Source organism: Ooceraea biroi, chromosome 13, assembly GCF_003672135.1.
Source record: "Ooceraea biroi isolate clonal line C1 chromosome 13, Obir_v5.4, whole genome shotgun sequence".
NCBI lineage: Eukaryota > Metazoa > Arthropoda > Insecta > Hymenoptera > Formicidae > Ooceraea > Ooceraea biroi.
The window spans coordinates 1,566,164-1,586,341 of NC_039518.1; the positions used below are offsets into that span (position 1 = coordinate 1,566,164).

General features: G+C 40.7%; 1 protein-coding gene across 1 annotated transcript; it reads right to left on the reverse strand.

Moving 5' to 3' along the window:
• LOC113563309 (alpha-mannosidase 2-like) lies at window positions 1-7,334 on the reverse strand. Its single transcript, XM_026974779.1, has 3 exons — window positions 7,212-7,334; window positions 1,394-1,566; window positions 1-500 (listed from the first exon to the last, which is right to left on the reverse strand). Exons 1-3 carry the CDS (start codon window positions 7,293-7,295, stop codon window positions 308-310), a joined length of 450 nt encoding a protein of 149 aa, XP_026830580.1. The 5' UTR covers window positions 7,296-7,334; the 3' UTR covers window positions 1-307.
• Window positions 7,335-20,178: the final 12,844 nt, after the last annotated feature.

Here is a 20,178-nt window from a genome sequence, read left to right on the forward strand (position 1 = left end):
TTCCGCGTGCACATCGGCGCGGTATCCTTATTGCTTCCTGTCGGCCGACGTTTGGATAGCAAACGACAGGGATATCCCAGTTACGTATCTATCGGTGGCCGGAATTCCGACATCCTTTTGCCGGTCGATGGAGTATTTCAAAGTGCCGACTGATTTTTACGGTGCCGAGAGGAAGGGAACATCCTTGCTCGTCATGCATTGCACCCTTTACGCATTCCTTCCATTTCACGTTTCTTCTTGCATAGTTCAAGCCGCACTCCGAGCTCATAATTACGCGTTCGCATCGTTTTTCATTTTACTACTTATTTTATTTAATCATATGTATTTTTATATACGTTGAGTTTGTGAGAAAGTTCAAGTACTCACCCTCAATGAGTTGATCCAACATGGCGTAAATGTGAGTAGTCGCTTCGTCGGTCATTACCCATCCTCCGGTGGTCATCTCTAGTCGACCATCCTTGACTAATTTTTTCACGACCATCTTCTTCGTCGGGTGAGCACTGCAAATGAAATCGATACAATGTACGAGATATCGAAGCAATGTATTGCCGTAAAACAAAATTCAATCCGTCAAAGATCAGATAAAATATCCTTCCAAACATGAAACATCAATTTTGACTGAAACGGGATCTACTTCAAATTCATCGATCAACGTACAGACGAAGATTATTCACAGATGAATTTATATCGTGCAACAGCTGTGCTGCACCTGTAAAACGATCGATTCTGTTTGATTTGGATTTCTACGGTAAATTTAATCATTTTCGCGTGACTCAGACCTGCCGCGCTTGTTTTATACTACCTATCACGCGATTCGGGGATTGCAAATCATATTTATCGTTGCCGTCGCATTTCAGCCGACTAGGATTTACGTGATTTGTGCGTCCGAGTGTTATGTACGACCTACATAACGTTCCCTATTCGAAGGTGGTTTCCACATTACGTCGTTTATGTCGGTCATAAAGCCGCCACGGATTCTACCTGTTATACGTTTCTCTCTCTCTCTCTCACACACACACACACACACACACCTCGGTGGCTAGTGGTTGGTTTAAGGTCACTAAAGCTAAGGTGGTTACTCCCCGAGCCAAGTCGGGGCGTTTTGGGGATGAGCCTTTCTCGACGCGGGTCTGCTTAAACTACGCCGGCACTGACATAATAAATTTTTTATGGGGACCAAAAACGTGCGATGCATACCGATATAAGTTCGCGATGTACTATATTCTCAGAGTTTAGAGTCGTTATAAAAAATGACTGACCGTCTTTATATCGCAAACTGGAATTTTCGAAAGGCGCAAGGATAAAAAGAATATTTCAATTTCAATGTCATTAGATATTCAGTATTCCTTTGCAAAAAGTTTTTTCGCAAAGTTAATAATTATCTATTAATCACCTGTCCCACCACAGCGATAGAAATGATACTTCGCTCCAGATAAAGGTCATGTTCGGCCATTGCTGCAGTTTCGAGACCATATTATTCAGGATGCTTCTCGTGGAACTGTGAAAGTATTGTTCGAATGTCTTCAGCCATCCCGGATCGGTGTGACTGTGAGGCACAAGGATAACCTGGAAAAGAGAAACGCAATACTGTCGTGAGTCGTATTATAGAAACGTGTCACAGATAACGATATGCAGGAAAGTTCGTGCAACTTAATGTTGTTTTCATATATCTCACCTATTCTGCAATTTTCCTAATTTACAGCAAATTGCGGCAATTAGGAATTTCGGTTCAAGTGCGGAAATTACGAAACTCGACTCGAATACCTTTTGGTTTACTTATTCACGTAAAGGCAAAGAGAAAACTTTGATAGGTACATGTGCGGGTCCTAGATAACTTGGCTGTAATAGCTGTCCCATAATGACGTGAACAGCGGAACAACCACGTCAATATCACGTAATTGATACACGTACCACCGTAGCGAGTTAATAATTCAAATATGACGTGAGAAGCAACATCGTGCCCAACACAATTCGCGAGATTTATTACGTATTATTGCCGATAAGCTTGTGCTGTTTGAGACGTCTCCATGTTCACAAATTGAAATTTACCTCTCCTTTTGTCATTTGCATCAAGTTGGGAAAATCCAATAGCTATTGGGTTGGCCAAAAAGTAATTGCGTTTTTTTTATATAAATAAAAGGCGAATTTTTCATGGGAAACAAAAACTTTATTAAACAATATATTGTCCATTTTGTTTGATTATCTTTTGCCATTTTTCAAGCAACTTCAAGATTCCGCGCTCAAAAAAGTTCTTATCTTTTTCAGCAAAAAACAATTCCAAGAACGATTTGATATCCTCATCAGCAGTCAAGGTTTTACCATTCAAGGAGTTTTGCAAAGAACCAAACAAATGGTAGTCTGATGGTGCCAGGTCTGGCGAATATGGTGGATGTGGTAACACGTCCCATCCAAGCTGCAACAATTTTTCACGAGTGACCAAACTTGTACGTGGTCTAGCGTTATCATGGTGAAACACAACACCTTTGCGATTCACCAATTCTCGACGTTTCTGTTTGATGGCATCATTTAATTTATCCAGTTGACGACAGTATACGTCTGAATTAATGGTTTGATTCCTTGCAAGCAGCTCAAAATACACAGTCCCACCAGACTGACAGCATAATCTTTCTTTGGTGAATATCTGCTTTTCAAGTGCTTTCAGCAGGTTCATCACGCTTGCTCCACCATCTTTTTCGTTTGACGTTGTTGTAGACGATCCATTTTTCGTCGCCTGTTATCATACGTTTCAAAAATCGATCATTTTCCTCACGTTTCAAAAGAGAATCGCAGATGTCAATACGCTTAGTGAGATGAATTTCTTTGAGCTCATGTCGTACCCAAATATCGAGCTTACTAATGTATCCAAGTCGTTTTAAATGGTTCTCAACACTCGATTTCGATATGTTAAGATTCTCAGCAATCTCTCGTGTCGTTAAACGCCGATTCGAATCGATCAGTGCCTTTATTTTGTCATCGTCAATTTCGATTGGCCTTCCTGAGCGTGGTGCATCTTTCACATTAAAATCTGCAGATCGAAATTTAGTAAACCAATTTTGACACTGCCGCAGTTTTAAAGCATCTTCGCCATATACATGACATAACTTTTTATGAGCTTGCACAGCGTTTTTCCCTTTTCGGAAGTAACAAAACAAAATATGAGGAAAATGTTCTTTTTGATTTTCCATTTTGAAATCGACGGCAAAGAAATAATTGTTAACGAAATCGTGTACTTTCTTTTTGTAAAACAAGCTTGAACTGTGAGTTGTTAACCTACATAATGAATTTGCGGTTTAGAATGAAGTTAGTTACATTTCAAGACATGTATGTCCATCTATTGGAAAAAAACGCAATTACTTTTTGGCCAATCCAATAATTTTTCCAAATATTCGAGTTTTGCTTGCAAATATAAGCCTATGGATTTCGAGAAGACAGATGAAATCTCGCAGGGCTGTTCATGAATGACAGCACGTTGGCGAAGCCAGCTGGATATTTGATTTGCAAGCTATACAAGGCCGGCACAAATTCTTTTAAATCTTTTAAAACGGTAATCAACTCACAGCGGGAACCGTCGTCACCCCTCTATGCGTACCATTCGAGTTCCACATTTTAACCGAGATTTCAGCTCTACCATCCCGTCACCGTCACCGTTGCCATCGTGGCTACCACCGTCGCTGATCAAATTCGCGTCGGCCTTAATTTCATTTTACGCTCACTACGCAGGCGAATTGAAGTGTTCTTTTGCGCGAAATGCGCTCCCAAATTGGCAAGCGAGCCTTCACGTTGATAAAAATACATTTCACCAGATCGGGTGGTGTGTCTTTCTATGATGACGGGCAACGCTATTGTCTGTTACGAAATTCAGACTTTCTACGTGCGTTTACTTTTGGGGATAAATTTGTCTCAAGATGCTTACATAATAAACACACATATGGAACGTTTTACTAAAAATATCAGAGATCCTAATCTTACTTATGAGGCAAGAATCAAACGGCGTAGCTATGGTGGTATCTATTTCACGAGACAAATAAGCAAAGTTGTCAACAAACTACAGGCGAGCACTATACTCGTTTCTATATGCAAGGACAGAGCGTGGATAAAGGCTTATTGGTATGCATGAGACAAGCGCATCGGGTCATAGCGCCCCTTTAATGCACCCCTGGCCTTTTGCCCTTTCTCGTCTTCGCCGATCCGGCCGTGGTGCATCGAGTTGTAGTAGACCCTGAGATCCAGTTTCCTCACCTATTGCGCGTGCATACGATGCCCCACGTTCTTTGTCACTGTGCTATCATGACTTTGTCGGGATCACCGTTATCGCCCTTAATCGCAACACCGAGCACTTTTCGTTGGCGCATGTATACAACCATTTTATTACATGGCCACGAGTTTACTAGGATTTCAGGGGAAACAATATCAAGTAAAAGTGCAGTTCGTTTCTCGTAGCCATCCGGAAAATGCAAATATTCCTAAGTATTTTCTCAAGTGGAGAGCGGCTTCCATATGTACTAGGTTTGGAGAACTCGGAATGCAAATCGCCGGGTCGTGCTATTTATATATCGATCGTGGACGAAATAGTGCTCGAGCGAATAAACAATGCGGCCAAAAGAGCAAATAATATGGAGGAAACTAGAACGCGCACATCAAGTTTTAATATTTTAACGGTCCATCGAAAAGTACATATTGCAGGTAATACTGAAGAGAAAGGAGGAAATGCATGTATCGATGAATCCGATATTTCGCGTTGGTACCAATCATGATGTGCATGACAGCACACAGCATGATAAACTTTGAGATTTGCCAGAGAGAACTGTCCCTTCTAGTGCTCGACGGATACCCTCTGAAATCTCCATGCCGAGAGAATTCAGATCCGAAAGGATATTCCTAGTCCTCGACCCTCGGGATGCATTCAATGCATCTCATCTACGAAATCGCGTCGATCGTTTATCATTGTTGCACATGTTTTCCAAAGAATAACTGCCGTTACCGCCGTTCATGCTATTGTGTTGCCAGGACAATAGACTGATGAGCCGGTATTGTCAAATTCATTGAAATCCCTTTATACTGAATTGGATAGGATAGGTGACGAAGATCTTGGAGAAAGAAGGAGAAGAGAGATTGAGAGATAGAAGATGGGAGGAAGAAGGAGGGAGGAAGGGTGACAAGAAGAGAGAGGGAGAGTAACGATCAATTGTTTTCTAATGGATACGCATATAATTTTGATTTAGATTTGTCTATTAGGACAGTGAGAATAGAAATTATTTCAAAGTCTTACCGCAGTGAAAAAAATGAGCGTTTATGGATCTTGGTGGGATTCTATCACATGGAGAACAAAAATATCAAAGGCAGTCCTAATATTTTTACGTTTGTGATATATTAGAGGGAAACTTATTAGTTATATTTGATATACATGTAATTCTATATGAGACTGAGGCAGATAGGGAACGGAGGGGGGAGAGAGTAAATGGGTGATAGAGATCGCAGCACTCTGCCTGCTCTAAAGAGCGTATGCATCCGGTGGGAATCGGTTCGTTTGACGGGGGTTCGGTACGATCGGGTGTCGGGCGGGTGGTCAAACACTTCGCTCCGACATCCAGTGGTACCCGAGAATTCTGTAATCCTAAGGATTAACATCACGACGGAACGACGAACCGGACGAGTATTTTCCTGATGATGACGACCCAGTTGGGATTCCAGGTTTCCTCGATTCTGGATATTGCAAACGACGACGAACGCCGAGACCGAATATTACGTTTTCCGAGGAATTTTCTTTTTGAGAGATACAGTAGAGCGGAGCAAATAAAGCCGAGTATATATTCGGCGTCAGGAAAGCAATTATGCTGTACCAAGCAGCAAACTTTTAGCGCAAACGCACAAATATTCATCCAATAGTACTTTTGGTAAACGTTTACCCGTTTCAACATGGCTCTCCCTCTTATTTGCAAAATTGCAATCGTCGGGATCGTAATAGAGAAGTTGTTCGTGACCTTTGATCAAACGATTCCGTTAGTTGTCTCGTCAAGAGCAAACCACCATGGGTCTAGGGATGATAGTTAATAGGAGCTGTACAAAGGTTTGCCCGAAAACCGCAACATACGGGATTAACAGCGCCCGGAGTGTATTCTCGGCGTAAAGGAAGGGATTTTTTACGAGTGTACACCCGCAGAACCGTGTTTCCAGTCAGTAAATAAGTAAACAGACGGACTTTCGCTGCATAATTTTGTAGGCGGATCAAACGGATACGTAATTTATAATTTATCGCACTTTATAGAAAGAAAGATGATGTTTAACTGCAATACAAACTGGCGTATTTTCGCAGAAGAATCACTAGAATGTGTCAATAATTATCTACTGATATCATCATTTTATCATCTTATAGTTAATATAGTCTTGTGTGTATTATAATTATTGCATTATATATATAATAATACAACAATAAAATAAGAACGCCATAACTGTCATTTTTTACAAGCACAGAGTCAACTGTCGAGCTATAAATGGCGCATTATCGACATTCAAATATGCTTATAATGGCATGTGAGAATCAAAGGAACAATATGATTGGAAATTTAAATGCCGTAAATTCAAGCGAACGCCCGCCATGAGCGGATCAAGCGAGGGTAACCCGAAAGATCGAGATGCTTTATAGCGTCGTAAACAAGGGCTCCTTCGCGATTTCATGATTCTCTCAGGGGAATCGCGTTGGACGAGCTTTTTACACCCCCCGGGGTCGTAAATCTTCTCTTTCGCATTAACGGCAACCGTGAAGAGAAGAGATCTCGCGTGAGCGCGGATATCTCAAAAATTTTTGCTTCAGACAATTCCCCCTTATTTATATCGGCTTGCACTTTCTCTCCGTGTCTCGTGTGCGACAATCTTTTAATATAATTCTTTCCCTGTTCGTTCGTCATATTACAAAAATGCCATTTATTGGAGTGTAACATAGAGGATATTCCAAAACGATCGAAACCCCGGATCAATAACTTGGAGGGATCAAGTTTTCGAAAAAAAATGTTTCAGAAGAAAGTTGTAGTTTAAAAAGGTCTATTTACTAGCCTTAGTTTGATCTTGGATTGCCAAGGTAAGGTCAAGATTAACTTAATTTTTTTAATGGAAACTTATACACAACGTAATACTTCCAATTGCAATCCTGCAAGTTTTTGCACGTTTTATCCTGCATGTTTGCGTACAAGTACTTCAACGGTTAATTAGCTTACCTTTAACGGCGGTCTCGTCGGATCCTTCCGCAGCTCCGCGAAACGCGCCTCAAAACTGTCGTCCCAATATTCTCGACTTCGCATCCACGAGGGCTGCAACAAGAAAATGAGCAAACGTGAGAAATTTCCTGGCTAGCCTCGAGCAACGGGTGAAGACGGAAAGACGTAAATTCCGCGACTGCCGGGTGCTCTACAAGCCGGGAAATGAAAAGTATCACTTTTAAGAGATGTTGCGAAACTGCTGCACGTGTCTTCCGAGAAACGCTTCACAAATATGCCGCTTTAATTTACATTCCTCGCGGAATCTCGTTCAATTAGTGATTTCATGTTGGCGAAAGTAATGAGACTCCCGCTTTTAACTCCTGGTTAACTCCGTTTCGCATTTATTACTTGTAAATGGACGTTGTAAAATTGCTGCAAGTTGCATCTTCCGAGCGACTCATTAAAAGGTAAATTCCTTCTAGAATCTCGTTTACTTACATCGCATATATTCGTCTCTTCGCAGATTTGACACGCAGGACGATACTTCTATCTATCCGTACATAGCGTAGAATTGTTGTCAAAGTAATAAGTCATTAACTAAGTAATCCGGGTCGCGTCTAAATAATGATTCAACAAAGGCAATGCTGAAAACAGGGAATTTTGTTTTTTAAAGGCTGCCTATCCTGCTACAATACAAAATTAATATACGACAAGCTATGTTGTGCTGTTATAAGTATGCATTGAGTTTGATTCATCGCTATCTGGACGCGACCTAATTACTTAGTTAATAACCTAATAAATAATCGATCAATTAAATATATCTAGCTGACGTAGACATAGACTTATGTACATGTCTATGGATGTAGATCTCTCATCTCTGTCGTGATTTCGCGTGTGCCGTTTCGTCCATTCGTCTCGTGTTAATAACAGCTTTATCGCGGTAATAGTTTTGACGCGATACCTCGCTGATAAGGTAAACGCACGGGTAGCAAAGCTACGATCACGTCGACGATTGACCTTACACGAAAGCACCGCAAAGCACCTTCCGAGCACTGAGTGGGATTTTCTTCGCGCTGATCTCAGGTGATAGGCAACGTGCCGCGACTCTGCTCATGTTGCGCTTAATATTGGGTTGGCCAAAAAGTAATTGCGTTTTTTCCAATAGATGGATATACATATCTTGAAATGTAACTAACTTCATTCTAAACCTCAAATTCATTATGTAGGTTAACAACTCACAGTTCAAGCTTGTTTTACAAAAAGAAAGTACACGATTTCGTTAACAATTGTTTCTTTGCCGTCGATTTCAAAATGGAAAATCAAAAAGAACATTTTCCTCATATTTTGTTTTATTACTTCCGAAAAGGGAAAAACGCTGTGCAAGCTCATAAAAAGTTACGTGATGTATATGGCGAAGATGCTTTAAAGCTGCGGCAGTGTCAAAATTGGTTTACTAAATTTCGATCTGCAGATTTTAATGTGAAAGATGCACCACGCTCAGGAAGGCCAATCGAAATTGACGATGGCAAAATAAAGGCACTGATCGATTCGAATCGGCGTTTAACGACCCGAGAGATTGCTGAGAATCTTAACATATCGAAATCGAGTGTTGAGAACCATTTAAAACGACTTGGATACATTAGTAAGCTCGATATTTGGGTACGACATGAGCTCAAAGAAATTCACCTCACTAAGCGTATTGACATCTGCGATTCTCTTTTGAAACGTGAGGAAAATGATCGATTTTTGAAACGTATGATAACAGGCGACGAAAAATGGATCGTCTACAACAACGTCGAACGAAAAAGATGGTGGAGCAAGCGTGATGAACCTGCTGAAAGCACTTGAAAAGCAGATATTCACCAAAGAAAGATTATGCTGTCAGTCTGATGGGACTGTGTATTTTGAGCTGCTTGCAAGGAATCAAACCATTAATTTAGACGTATACTGTCGTCAACTGGATAAATTAAATGATGCCATCAAACAGAAACGTTGAGAATTGGTGAATCGCAAAGGTGTTGTGTTTCACTATGATAACGCTAGACCACGTACAAGTTTGGTTACTCGTGAAAAATTGTTGCAGCTTGGATGGGATGTGTTACCACATCCACCATATTCGCCAGACCTGGCACCATCAGATTACCATTTGTTTCGTTCTTTGCAAAACTCCTTGAATGGTAAAACCTTTACCGCTGATGAGGATATCAAATCGTTGTTGGAATTGTTTTTTGCTGAAAAAGATAAGAACTTTTTTGAGCGCGGAATCTTGAAGTTGCCTGAAAAATGGCAAAAGATAATCAAACAAAATGGACAATATATTGTTTAATAAAGTTTTTGTTTCCCATGAAAAATTCGCCTTTTATTTATATAAAAAAAACGCAATTACTTTTTGGCCAACCCAATACATATGCAAAATATTTCAGGGGCATCGAGGGTCTTTTCCAGCGCATAGAAATTGCAAGAAAGGCAATGGTTGTTTCGATGATCTTTCGGTTCGGTGTCGCAAGGGTCGATGGCTTTTGGCGCAAGCTGTACAAGCGGCAATAATACTGGTGGAATACCAATGAATACCATCATCTACAATGCGAACAGGCTCGAGGATGGGAAGTAATGAAGTAGAGCGAAATTGGAATTTGCGAGGAATCTGATCCCGACCAGGTTCTAAACATCGATTATACGAGGTCCGAACGCGGGTGCCGCGAATATTAGCCGCGAGTTACCGCGAAATTCGAAGACTCCCGAGCTTTGGCGCGCCTCGCCGACCGCAGAAAATTCCAAACAGCCGCGAACGGCAGCGATATCATTTCAATCAGTCCGTTAAATTTCAACGCCGCTGTTCGGCTGCATAATTGCCAATCGGAACGACATTTTGACGATTTAAACGATTATTTCAACAGCGATCGTGAACGCTCAAACGTAACGGCGTAGATAAAATGGAGTCCTAGGCTGATAAGCGAATCACTTTTAGGCGTAACATAGGCATAACCAATTAGCGAATTACTTTATTAATCAGCGCCGACGATGTAATGTAACGACGGCGCACAAACGCACAATTAATACGTTTTCAAAGAAATGAAGGTCGATCAACTGCGCGAGGGTCGGTTCCCGTTTTAATTTCTATCAACAGCAAGCCGAGCGAATTAATCACCATAAATCCGGGATCGACGGCGGAGATAAAGCCGAGTCAAAATTAAATCCCAAGTGAAGAGAGCTCGTCCATCGAGCCCAGCGGACTCCAAGATATATATCTACTGGAAAGGTCTTCCGCCGTGAAGCTCTACGATTATCTGACGATCGGTCGAGCTTTCTTGTAACGGAGCTTATCCCGTCGACGTTAATTAAACATCGAAAAGCTTCGCTCCCTAATCCATCGACCAAGGTAACTTCTTTCACCCGAGATTATTTAGAAGACCGAAAGAGAAGGAAAGTATCCCAGGGATCAGATCGCTCCAATCTCTCTTCCACTTCTTCGAATACTTCTTTGACCAAATCAACCCAATGTATTCTCGTCCTTATAGTATTAGGAGTGTGATTTAGTTTTGAGGGTTTTGCAACAGATGGCTGTAGTGTCAGTTTGTTCCAATAGCTGTTTCCGATAACTGTTCTTTCTTACGGTGTTGACATTATCTATGGCATTTAGTAGCATTATAGCAATAGATGCAATAACAGTCGTGTTTATATCATCGTAAAAATGCAACTTCCGAAACAGCATTTTCGACATGCGTTGCTTTTGTTTTTTAATCAAAAGAAAACTGCGGCTGACGGTTATAGAATTCTTGTGGAAACTTATGGTGACGCAGAATCACCATCAATTAAACGTGTGAATACTGGTTTAGACGCTTTAAAAGTGGTGATACTGATGTGAAGGACAAAGAACGCTCGGGACAGCCAAGAAAGCTTGAAAATGCAGATTTGCAAGCATTATTGCACGAAAATCCAACACGATCCACTTCAGAACTTGCTAGAGCATTAAACGTTGATCGTACAACAGTTACCAAACATTTACATGAAATGGGAAAAATTCAGAAGGAACGGAAATGGGTTCGACATCAATTATCGGAAAGTGCCATTGCGAACCGGTTGAACATTTGCATTTCGTTGATCGCCAGGCAAAAAAAGAAGTCTTTTGTCTCGGATCTGTTACTGGGGATGAAAAGTGGATCTATTTTGATAATCCGAAACGCGGAAAATCATGGGTGGATCCAGGCGAACCATCAACATCCACTCCGAGACGCAATATTCACGGTTCAAAAGTAATAGTGTACTATGAGCTGTTAAATCCGCACGAGACTGTCACGGCTGATCGTTATCGACACCAATTGTACAAGTTGAAGCAAGCATTGGACCAAAAACGACCACCAATTGCGAGTAAACGACGGAAAGTGATTCTTCTTCGTGACAACGCTCGACCTCACGTTGCGTTATCAGTGAAACAAACACTATTAGAGCTTGAATGGCAAGTCTTCTCCCGACATTGCTCCATGCGATTATTATTTGTTCCGGTGGATGCAACACGCTTTAGAGGATACACACTTTGATAATTTGGAAGAAGTGCGAAAATTCGTCGACGAATGGATCAACTGAAAAGAAGAGTGATTTTATCGTGGTGGAATCCATCTCTTGCCAGAGCATTAAATGTTGATCGTACAACAGTTACCAAACATTTACATGAAATGGGAAAAATTCAGAAAGAAGGGAAATGGGTTCGACATCAATTATCGGAAAGTGCCATTGCGAACCGGTTGAACATTTGCATTTTGTTGATCGCCAGGCAAAAAAAGAAGAGTCTTTTGTCTCGGATTGTTACCGGGGATGAAAAGTGGATCTATTTTGATAATCCGAAACGCGGAAAATCATGGGTGGATCCAGGCGAACCATCAACATCCACTCCGAGACGCAATATTCACGGTTCAAAAGTAATAGTGTACTATGAGCTGTTAAATCCGCACGAGACTGTCACGGCTGATCGTTATCGACACCAATTGTACAAGTTGAAGCAAGCATTGGACGAAAAACGACCACCAATTGCGAGCAAACGACGGAAAGTGATTCTTCTTCGTGTAACGCTCGACCTCACGTTGCGTTATCAGTGAAAGAAACACTATTAGAGCTTGAATGGCAAGTCTTCCCCGGACATTGCTCCATGGGATTATTATTTGTTCCGGTCGATGCAACACGCTTTAGAGGATACACACTTTGATAATTTGGAAGAAGTGCGAAAATTCGTCGACGAATGGATCAACTGAAAAGAAGAGTGATTTTATCGTGGTGGAATCCATCTCTTGCCAGAAAGATGGGAAAAAGTTATAGAAAACGAAGGAAAATATTTTGATTAAGGTATTCATTCATTATCATATTTAAATACATGCGTTTTTGAGCAAACAAAACCCTCAAAACTAAATCACACCCCTAATACCTAAATTCCTCAAGGTTTGTAATCAATAAATTAAGCTTGTTCATATTAACGAAAGGAGAAAGATGGGAGTGTTAAACAATTTGCTTCAACAGTTGTTCACGAGACACAAGTTTTGCATTAAGTTAACTAATCCGGATCGCGTCTAAATGACGATACAACTCAATATAGCGATGTTTTGGAGAATTTTGATTTTTTGTTGTTTAAAGGTTGCCTATCCTACTATAAAATTAATATACAACAAGCTTATGCTGTCATAAGTACGTGTTTAGTTTGATCTATCGCCATCGAAACGCGACCTGGATTACATAGTTAATGATCTAATGCATGACGAGTACATTATTCTGCTTGTGTGATCGTACCTTGTATCAATTAATTTTATTTTGTATTACTTTTAGAATTCGATATCAATTTTAGTCTCAACCGCCTCGTTTTAATGAAGCAACGATGATGTCGGTCGATCACGGGATAAACTGTTCATTTGCTCCGATTATAGCAACTATCCTGTCCATCCAACTCTCTTTTGGTACGCGTGAGCAAATGAAGATGAAGCGTTTTACGGAGTCTTCCTAACGAAGAGAGCAAGAGAGGGGGAGGGGGGAAGGTGAGGGAGGGAGAGAAGGAAGGGGAGAGTATTTCCTCGGAGGATAGCGATCTTCGAAAGATCGTGAGGATGGGAACGAACGGACGGGATATCGGATAAAAGAGATATTGAAGCAATGCTATCTTATCGACGCAAGTCCCGCAGGAGACCAGGGCAACTGCGTGCGGTTCTACAAAAGTCTAATCGTTTTAGCGAATCTCGTCATTCGATTCGAACACCGACAGATTCTTTCTTGTCTCAATTCGTTTGGTAAGAGCTTTAATGTTCGGCGTCTCAAGCTTAACTTTCATCAGTTTCCGTTCACATATTGGGATGTAACATATATTCGTCCCGCTTTTTGAGTTTTTTAAGTATAACGAATATATAATATGTAACAACCCAAAAATATTAAAAAGACAACATGAATATATATATATGTTACAACCCAATATTATTAGATGCTTAATGCGTGTGTGGACGTGTGCGATGCCGAAGTAAATGGCTGCATGGACGATATAAGGGATCGATCAAACGTACTGAATAACAACGGGTCGATGCACACACGCGTTCCGTGCGAAATCTATTGCACTCCATAGATCACGAATGAGGAAGGGAAATGAGAGTCGGAATAAGTTCGCGAACGGAATAGATTGACGTCCGCAGAGTTGCTCGGTCGCTATCAATCCGAGTGCTTCACCGACAGTCTGGTCAAAGTCGAAGCAACCAGTAGAATCCGCGCCACAACACGAACACAAATAGTCAAGTATAAATAATTATCATGATTAATATTGACCGGAAAGTTCGTGCAGATTTTTTTAAATCAAAATTCAAACGCAAAACTTTGTTTAATTCTTAATACAAAGTTTTGCGTTTGAATCTTGCTAAAAGGATCGACACGAACTTTCCGGTCAATATTAATATTATATAATCTCTCGTTGCAAGTACGGTGGATGGAAATTAATTTGCGCTTGGCTAATGTCTAACTATCTCAATTCACTCCTGATCGTTGAACGAAGCGGTACAGTACATGCGACAGGCCATTTTCGCGTCCTTTCCAAAGTGACTTCAATAGGTGCATTCCAGGCATTTGGTCCGCTTTGACGCGCGTGTGTGGAAATTCCTTCACGCAATTTGCGGAAGTACCCCGACGTCGTTTCTGCCGGCAACGCTATTTTCGTTCGTAAAGCCGACCGGGCAGCAACGCGTCGCGTAGCTTAACCCCGACGTGCTGCATTCCCGCGCAAGCAGATTATGGCAAGTGCGGCGGCTACTAAGAGACGGCCATCGCGCTAAAAGCACTTCTGTTCCTTAAAAACTGCGCTAACTGTATACAGTTCGGGCCTGCAGTCTGCCTGTTGCTCCATTAAGCGCTTATCTTTCTTTTGCACTCTGACCACAGCGTATCATCGTCACCGGTAATTATCGTTGCCGGTAATTATGTCCTGTGGCTCGGAAAATGGGGCGGAGAGAAAAGACTTGCCACCAAGACACTTGAATCATTCAAATAATGTCATCACGAGAATCCTCTAGACAATTTCGAAAGCAGATCTTCAGAAATCTACCTATGCATTGGTTGATCATGCCCATCGTTGTATTGATACCGAAGCCACGTATTTTAAATAAATAGAACGAACTGTATTATGTATATAGACACGGTTTATTCAGTCAGCGATACCGAAAAAATACAAACTGTCAAAAATTTTCTGTTTTTATTTTTTTTTATTTAAAATACCAGTCATTCTAAGTCAACACAATGCTGGAAATAATTAAAAACTTTTTCGGATCAATCAATGTACTCCGTTTTCTGAAACATTTTCAAAATCATCGTTAAAGTCTTTTGGATGTCCCGAATGATGTAACGCTTTCCTTTCATCGCCGACTTGAGTTTTTGGCAATAGCCAGATGTTACGCGGCGCCAAATTAGGCGGATACGGGGAGTGTTCGAGCATTTCTTGGCCAGAAAAGGCATCACAATGCACGAACACTCGTATTTGATGAATATGTGCGCTGGTGCATTATCGTGCAGAAGCGACGGAGATCCTTAGTATTCAGGCCAAACTCAATGAATTCTATTCCACAAGTAATTCAGAACACCTAAATACAATAATCAGAGTTTACCATTTGACCTTTGACCTTTTGGTATGATTCTGCATGGATTCCGCCTTTTAAATTGAAGAAAACGGTGAGCAATGTCTTAAGTCGATTCTTCTGTTCATATTAAAAATTCATCATGTTTGTCACCAGGTACAATACTTTTCATGAAAACCGGGTCAATCTCGGTCGCTGTTAGCATTTAGTCTTTGTAATGCTCCACTCTAGCGATTTTTTGATTCTCAGTTAGTGCATGTGCTACGACACCCACAGAAAAGATTTCTGGACTTAATGCTATTACTCTTTAATCTATCATAAAATAAGATCGCTATAGCGACAATCATATTTATTATTGAAAAGAAGCATATTTTAATCTTGAATAGAAAATTCCAAAATCTAGATTTAAATAATCTTGGTGCTGTCTCATTCATTTTCTCAGAAGGATTTAGATACAAATTTCTAGCGAGTTCACAATATTCTTGATTTCAGAATATTGTGAGATCTCAAAGACATCTTATTCTATTCTTCTAAGAGAATTTGTAGAATCTGCACAAAACGGCCAATATTTATGTGTTGCAATCGAAAATCGGGAAAGTGTTTCTGTTATTTACAATGAATAAGTGGAAATGTCTAATCTCGAATCTTATTTCTCAAGTAAGTATATTGTATATACTTACTTACATTTCCATATCGTTTAATATTTCTTGTAGAGTATTGCACTTGTTCATTGTAAATAACAGAAACACTTTCCCGATTTTCGATTGCAACACATAAATATTGGCCGTTTCATCCGAATAAAGGACGGCGCCGAGTCGACGAGCGACCGTGAGAAAATGATGCGTCGACATGGACAAAGCCTACTATAAAGTGGCGCTAATATAAAATTATTCTACATACAAGGATATATAAGCATAAATTTGTACATGTTACTCTTGTCTCGAGACAGTAAGACAATGTTATTTAATTCGAGAGAGAAGAATAGAAATTACTGATTTAAATAAAAAATTGTTTTATTTTCATATTTTTTATACTTGTAATACGATTAAATTAGTCAAGAATATTTTTCGTCTTGTTATCAGAAATCCTTTCTGAGGGTGGAGGCGTGTACAGATCTCCCATTTGCCAAAATTCTTAGTCAGAATTTAATGTACAGTGCTTTCAGGTATGCCGGAATTCCTTGACAAGTCTTGCAGACACACAGCGCTGCCATGGAAGAATTTCAAGCACTTTTTGCACGTTTTCGAAGGTACGACTTGGTTTTGGTGACGGTGCTCGTGGAGCACCTGCAGTCCTCTCTGTCATCACGAAATTAAACGTTCCAACTAAAAACGTTGGAACGATTCAATCACTACCGCACAACTTTATTTTGCTTTTCATCATTTCGTACGTTTCGTCAGCTGTTTTGCCCGGTTTAAAATAAAATTTTATATTGGCTTTTTTCCCACGAGCGTCAATAAGGTACTGTCACATTTAATGTCAAAACTAATGACGCGGACATGCTCGTGTTTTGAAATTTTTGATGATTATAGCTGATAAATTTGTGCGCCGGTGCAGAAGCAACAAAGATCCTTGCTTCTTTGGTATTCAGGCCGAAGCTGAAATATTCATAACGCAACTACTCATCAAGAGATGGCGATCAGTATTTGAATTCGTATAATATCAGTTCTGCCATTTTTCAGGCACTTTGTACTTTGTACGTTTCAGATTTCAGATACTTTGTACATTGCAAACTTGAGCGTTTCGTCAAGCAAAAGAGTAAAAGAATTTAAAAGAGGTAATTATACGTCGTCACGAAACACTTTGCACTGCGAAAAGTAAATTCGCGGTGAAGAAAAAGGCTCTCTCTCTCTCTCTCTCTCTCTCTCTCTCTCTCATAAGAATCCGCTTCACGACAGTTTACACAGTTCCCCGGAGAAACGACAATTCTACGAGAGAAATTCGATATCGAACGTACGGTGAAGAACGGTGAGTGCCAGAGAGGACAGAGGGTTGCGAACTGATAAGGGGGAGAAGGCGCCGCTCCCACGTTTATTTTCCTCCTCGTCTTCGTCGTCGTCTAATAGCGCGTCAAAGGAGACACGTAAACGACGGCAATGACGGCGCCGGCGAAGTGAAGGCAAATGGGTGCATCCAGGGCACTAAGCGCTCCTTTGTTCCCGACATGTGATTGACGGAGAGTGGTTCACGGTTTTCCCTAGCCGATGCGCAGGGAGAGATTACTGTCGAACACTTGGAGAACGATGCACCCGCCGTGCCGCGGATGCACTTCTGACCCCGTTGGGCGCATTTATCGCCGACAATTTGCACGGGGTTTCGCGAGAGAGGCGAATGTTTACATCGTCGTTCGCGAATCACGAGAGTCACGTTTACGGTTGCGTGCAGCCGTGCACCGTTACTAGGCCGGATATCCGCCACGCAAACGTCTCGCGCCTGGCGTTGTCTAGCCGCTCGCGTTCGATCGCGCCAGCATCCTTCGCTAAGCGGGATCCAATTATTTGCTGCCCAGATACAACAGTTCCATTGCTGCAATACGAATGAAAAAAAACTTTACTTCTTTCTTTTCTATTCTTTCACTGGATCCATTTGAATTCGAACAAAAACTACCGGTGAGGACTAAGTGGGACAAAAAAATTTCGCGTCGCTTGCAACTCGTAATTTGTTGGCGTCTGGATAGTTCGCTCGAACGTGGAAAAGTCGATTTCATTTGAAGGATTCGCAATGTTGAAGCAACGGTCGGTAATCACATCGTTGTTGTGAATTGATCACGATTGTTTCGAGCGGAATTGCGGAATTTCGCGCAACAGCGGCATGCGCTCGTGCATCAGAGCGCGCTGGCAAATTATTTCATACGGACGTGAACGAAATTTACTCGCTGTCTCTCTCTTTCTTCGTCAGTGCTGTATTATCGCTCAATTGCGTCGTTGCGATCGTATCAACGAGTGAAGCGAAATTCGCGATATACAACGCGAAACACGTTGTCGGCGCTATATGCAGCCGGTTGGACGTACTCGTATTATATTTTGCTGGACAACTCCGTGTAAATTGCGTTTGCGGAATGTCCAATTCTGCCGGCGTCCAAATGGTGGCGCGTCGGTGCAAATTTACCGGGAAGTATCAGTCCATTAAGGGGGGAGTCTGCTTCAGAACGCTGAAAATAAGGTATATTTTACGAATTGTTTTTGGAGAAACTATACAGCGGATCATTATAAAACTTTGATGCATTTATTAGTACATGTTTAAAGATAAAAAAAATTATTTTTTGATTTGAATATATCGCTTGTAGAGGTCGTCCTGGAGAAATCTTAGTGCAGCCGCGTCGCCGGCATCGCAAATTGGTGAGCATTCTCCTGCCTCCAAATTTCGTCTAAACTGAAAAATTGAAATATCTTCTCGTTATTTATGAATTCCCATCGTCGATGAACCAAAGAGAGAAGAAAAAAGTTGAAAAGTGCCAAAATGGTGGAGCTTAGAACACAAAAGTACGATTTTTAGGCAAAGTTTTTGAACTTTTTCATGCAAAAGTAATTGTTTAACTTAATGTTTTTATTAATATTAAAGGTTCATCGATGATGGGAATTCATAAATAACGAGAAAATATTTCAATTTTTCAGTTTGGATGAAATTTGGAGGCAGGAGAATGCTCACCAATTTACAATGCCTCCAGGACGACCTCTACAGGCGATATATTCAAATAAAAAAATATTTTTTTTATCTTTAAACATGTACTAATAAATGCATCAAAGTTTTATAATGATCCGCTGTATAGTTTCTCCAAAAAAATTCGTAAAATTATACCTTATTTTCAACGTTCTAAAGCAGGCTCCCCCCTTAAGTTTCGAGATTTTCACGCGCGCTGTAAATGCATTCGGCGAAGAAACCGCTCCAAATCATTACGCGCGGACGTTATTGATATTTGAATAACATGAGAAAAATACTGATACCGCGTCACGTCAATATAGGTACCGCTGATGTAAAATTGTGGACGAAACCGTGTTATATTGGGTTGCAACGTATATTCGTTATTAAAAATACGAAAAATATGGGATAAATATATGTTGCAATTAAGAAATAATAGGTCATTAACGGAGTAATCGTGTCTAGATGAATCAAACTTAACGCATACTTATGACAGCACAACATTTTATAAGCAACCATCAAAAATAAAAAAATAAAAAAAACTCCTTAAAATATCTCTCTACAATATTTGTAGGGATATTTATATCGCCATCTATATGGAACCCGGATTACTTAATTAATGACAATAATATTAGCAGACTCGCGGTATATATCTGTTAAAATCTCGTTATAAATGGCTGAGGGGTACATAACGATCTATAGTTTGCTAATACATCTCGACACGTCGGTCGATCGATGATTGATGAGTACATACATACTCTAAATATATTAAAATGTCATGAAGCTAAACATATGTATTTCTAGCATCCAGAAACACAAGGGAGGGTAGGAGGGAAGACAGGGGTGATGCAGCGATCGATTGTCGCGTCACGATGCGTGAGAACGATAATGCGTCCAACAAAGTTAGTTCAATTCGGCGTGTCGCTTCGATGGTGCTTTAGGCTGTTTAACAATATGACGCACGTAGATTGCACGCGGTAGGTCGGTCGCGCATGCAATATAATGCTTTTAGAGCGACGTTTAATAGCGGGCCCCGCGGTGGATCTGCCCGGAAATGCGTCACGATATTATTATTTGCTCAATTAACCCATTTAATTAATTGACACGAGCAAAAAGTCAGTTTACTCGCTCTCTTCTTTTCCAATAAATATAACCGGCGAATTTTTAAAACCGAAGGAAGAGATCGGGAATGCGAGCAACAATAAATTAAAGATTAACGGTGATTTAATAAGGGCAAGAGATCATAGACTCAGCCATCCGCA

Coding starts and splice junctions, on each gene's coding strand:
- LOC113563309 (XM_026974779.1), bottom strand. CDS start 7,295: ATGCGAAGTCGAGAATATTGGGACGACAGTTTTGAGGCGCGTTTCGCG. Junction 1,567..7,211: donor CGACGAGACCGCCGTTAAAG/GTAAGCTAATTA, acceptor TCTCTTTTCCAG/GTTATCCTTGTGCCTCACAG. Junction 501..1,393: donor CTATCGCTGTGGTGGGACAG/GTGATTAATAGA, acceptor TTTCATTTGCAG/TGCTCACCCGACGAAGAAGA.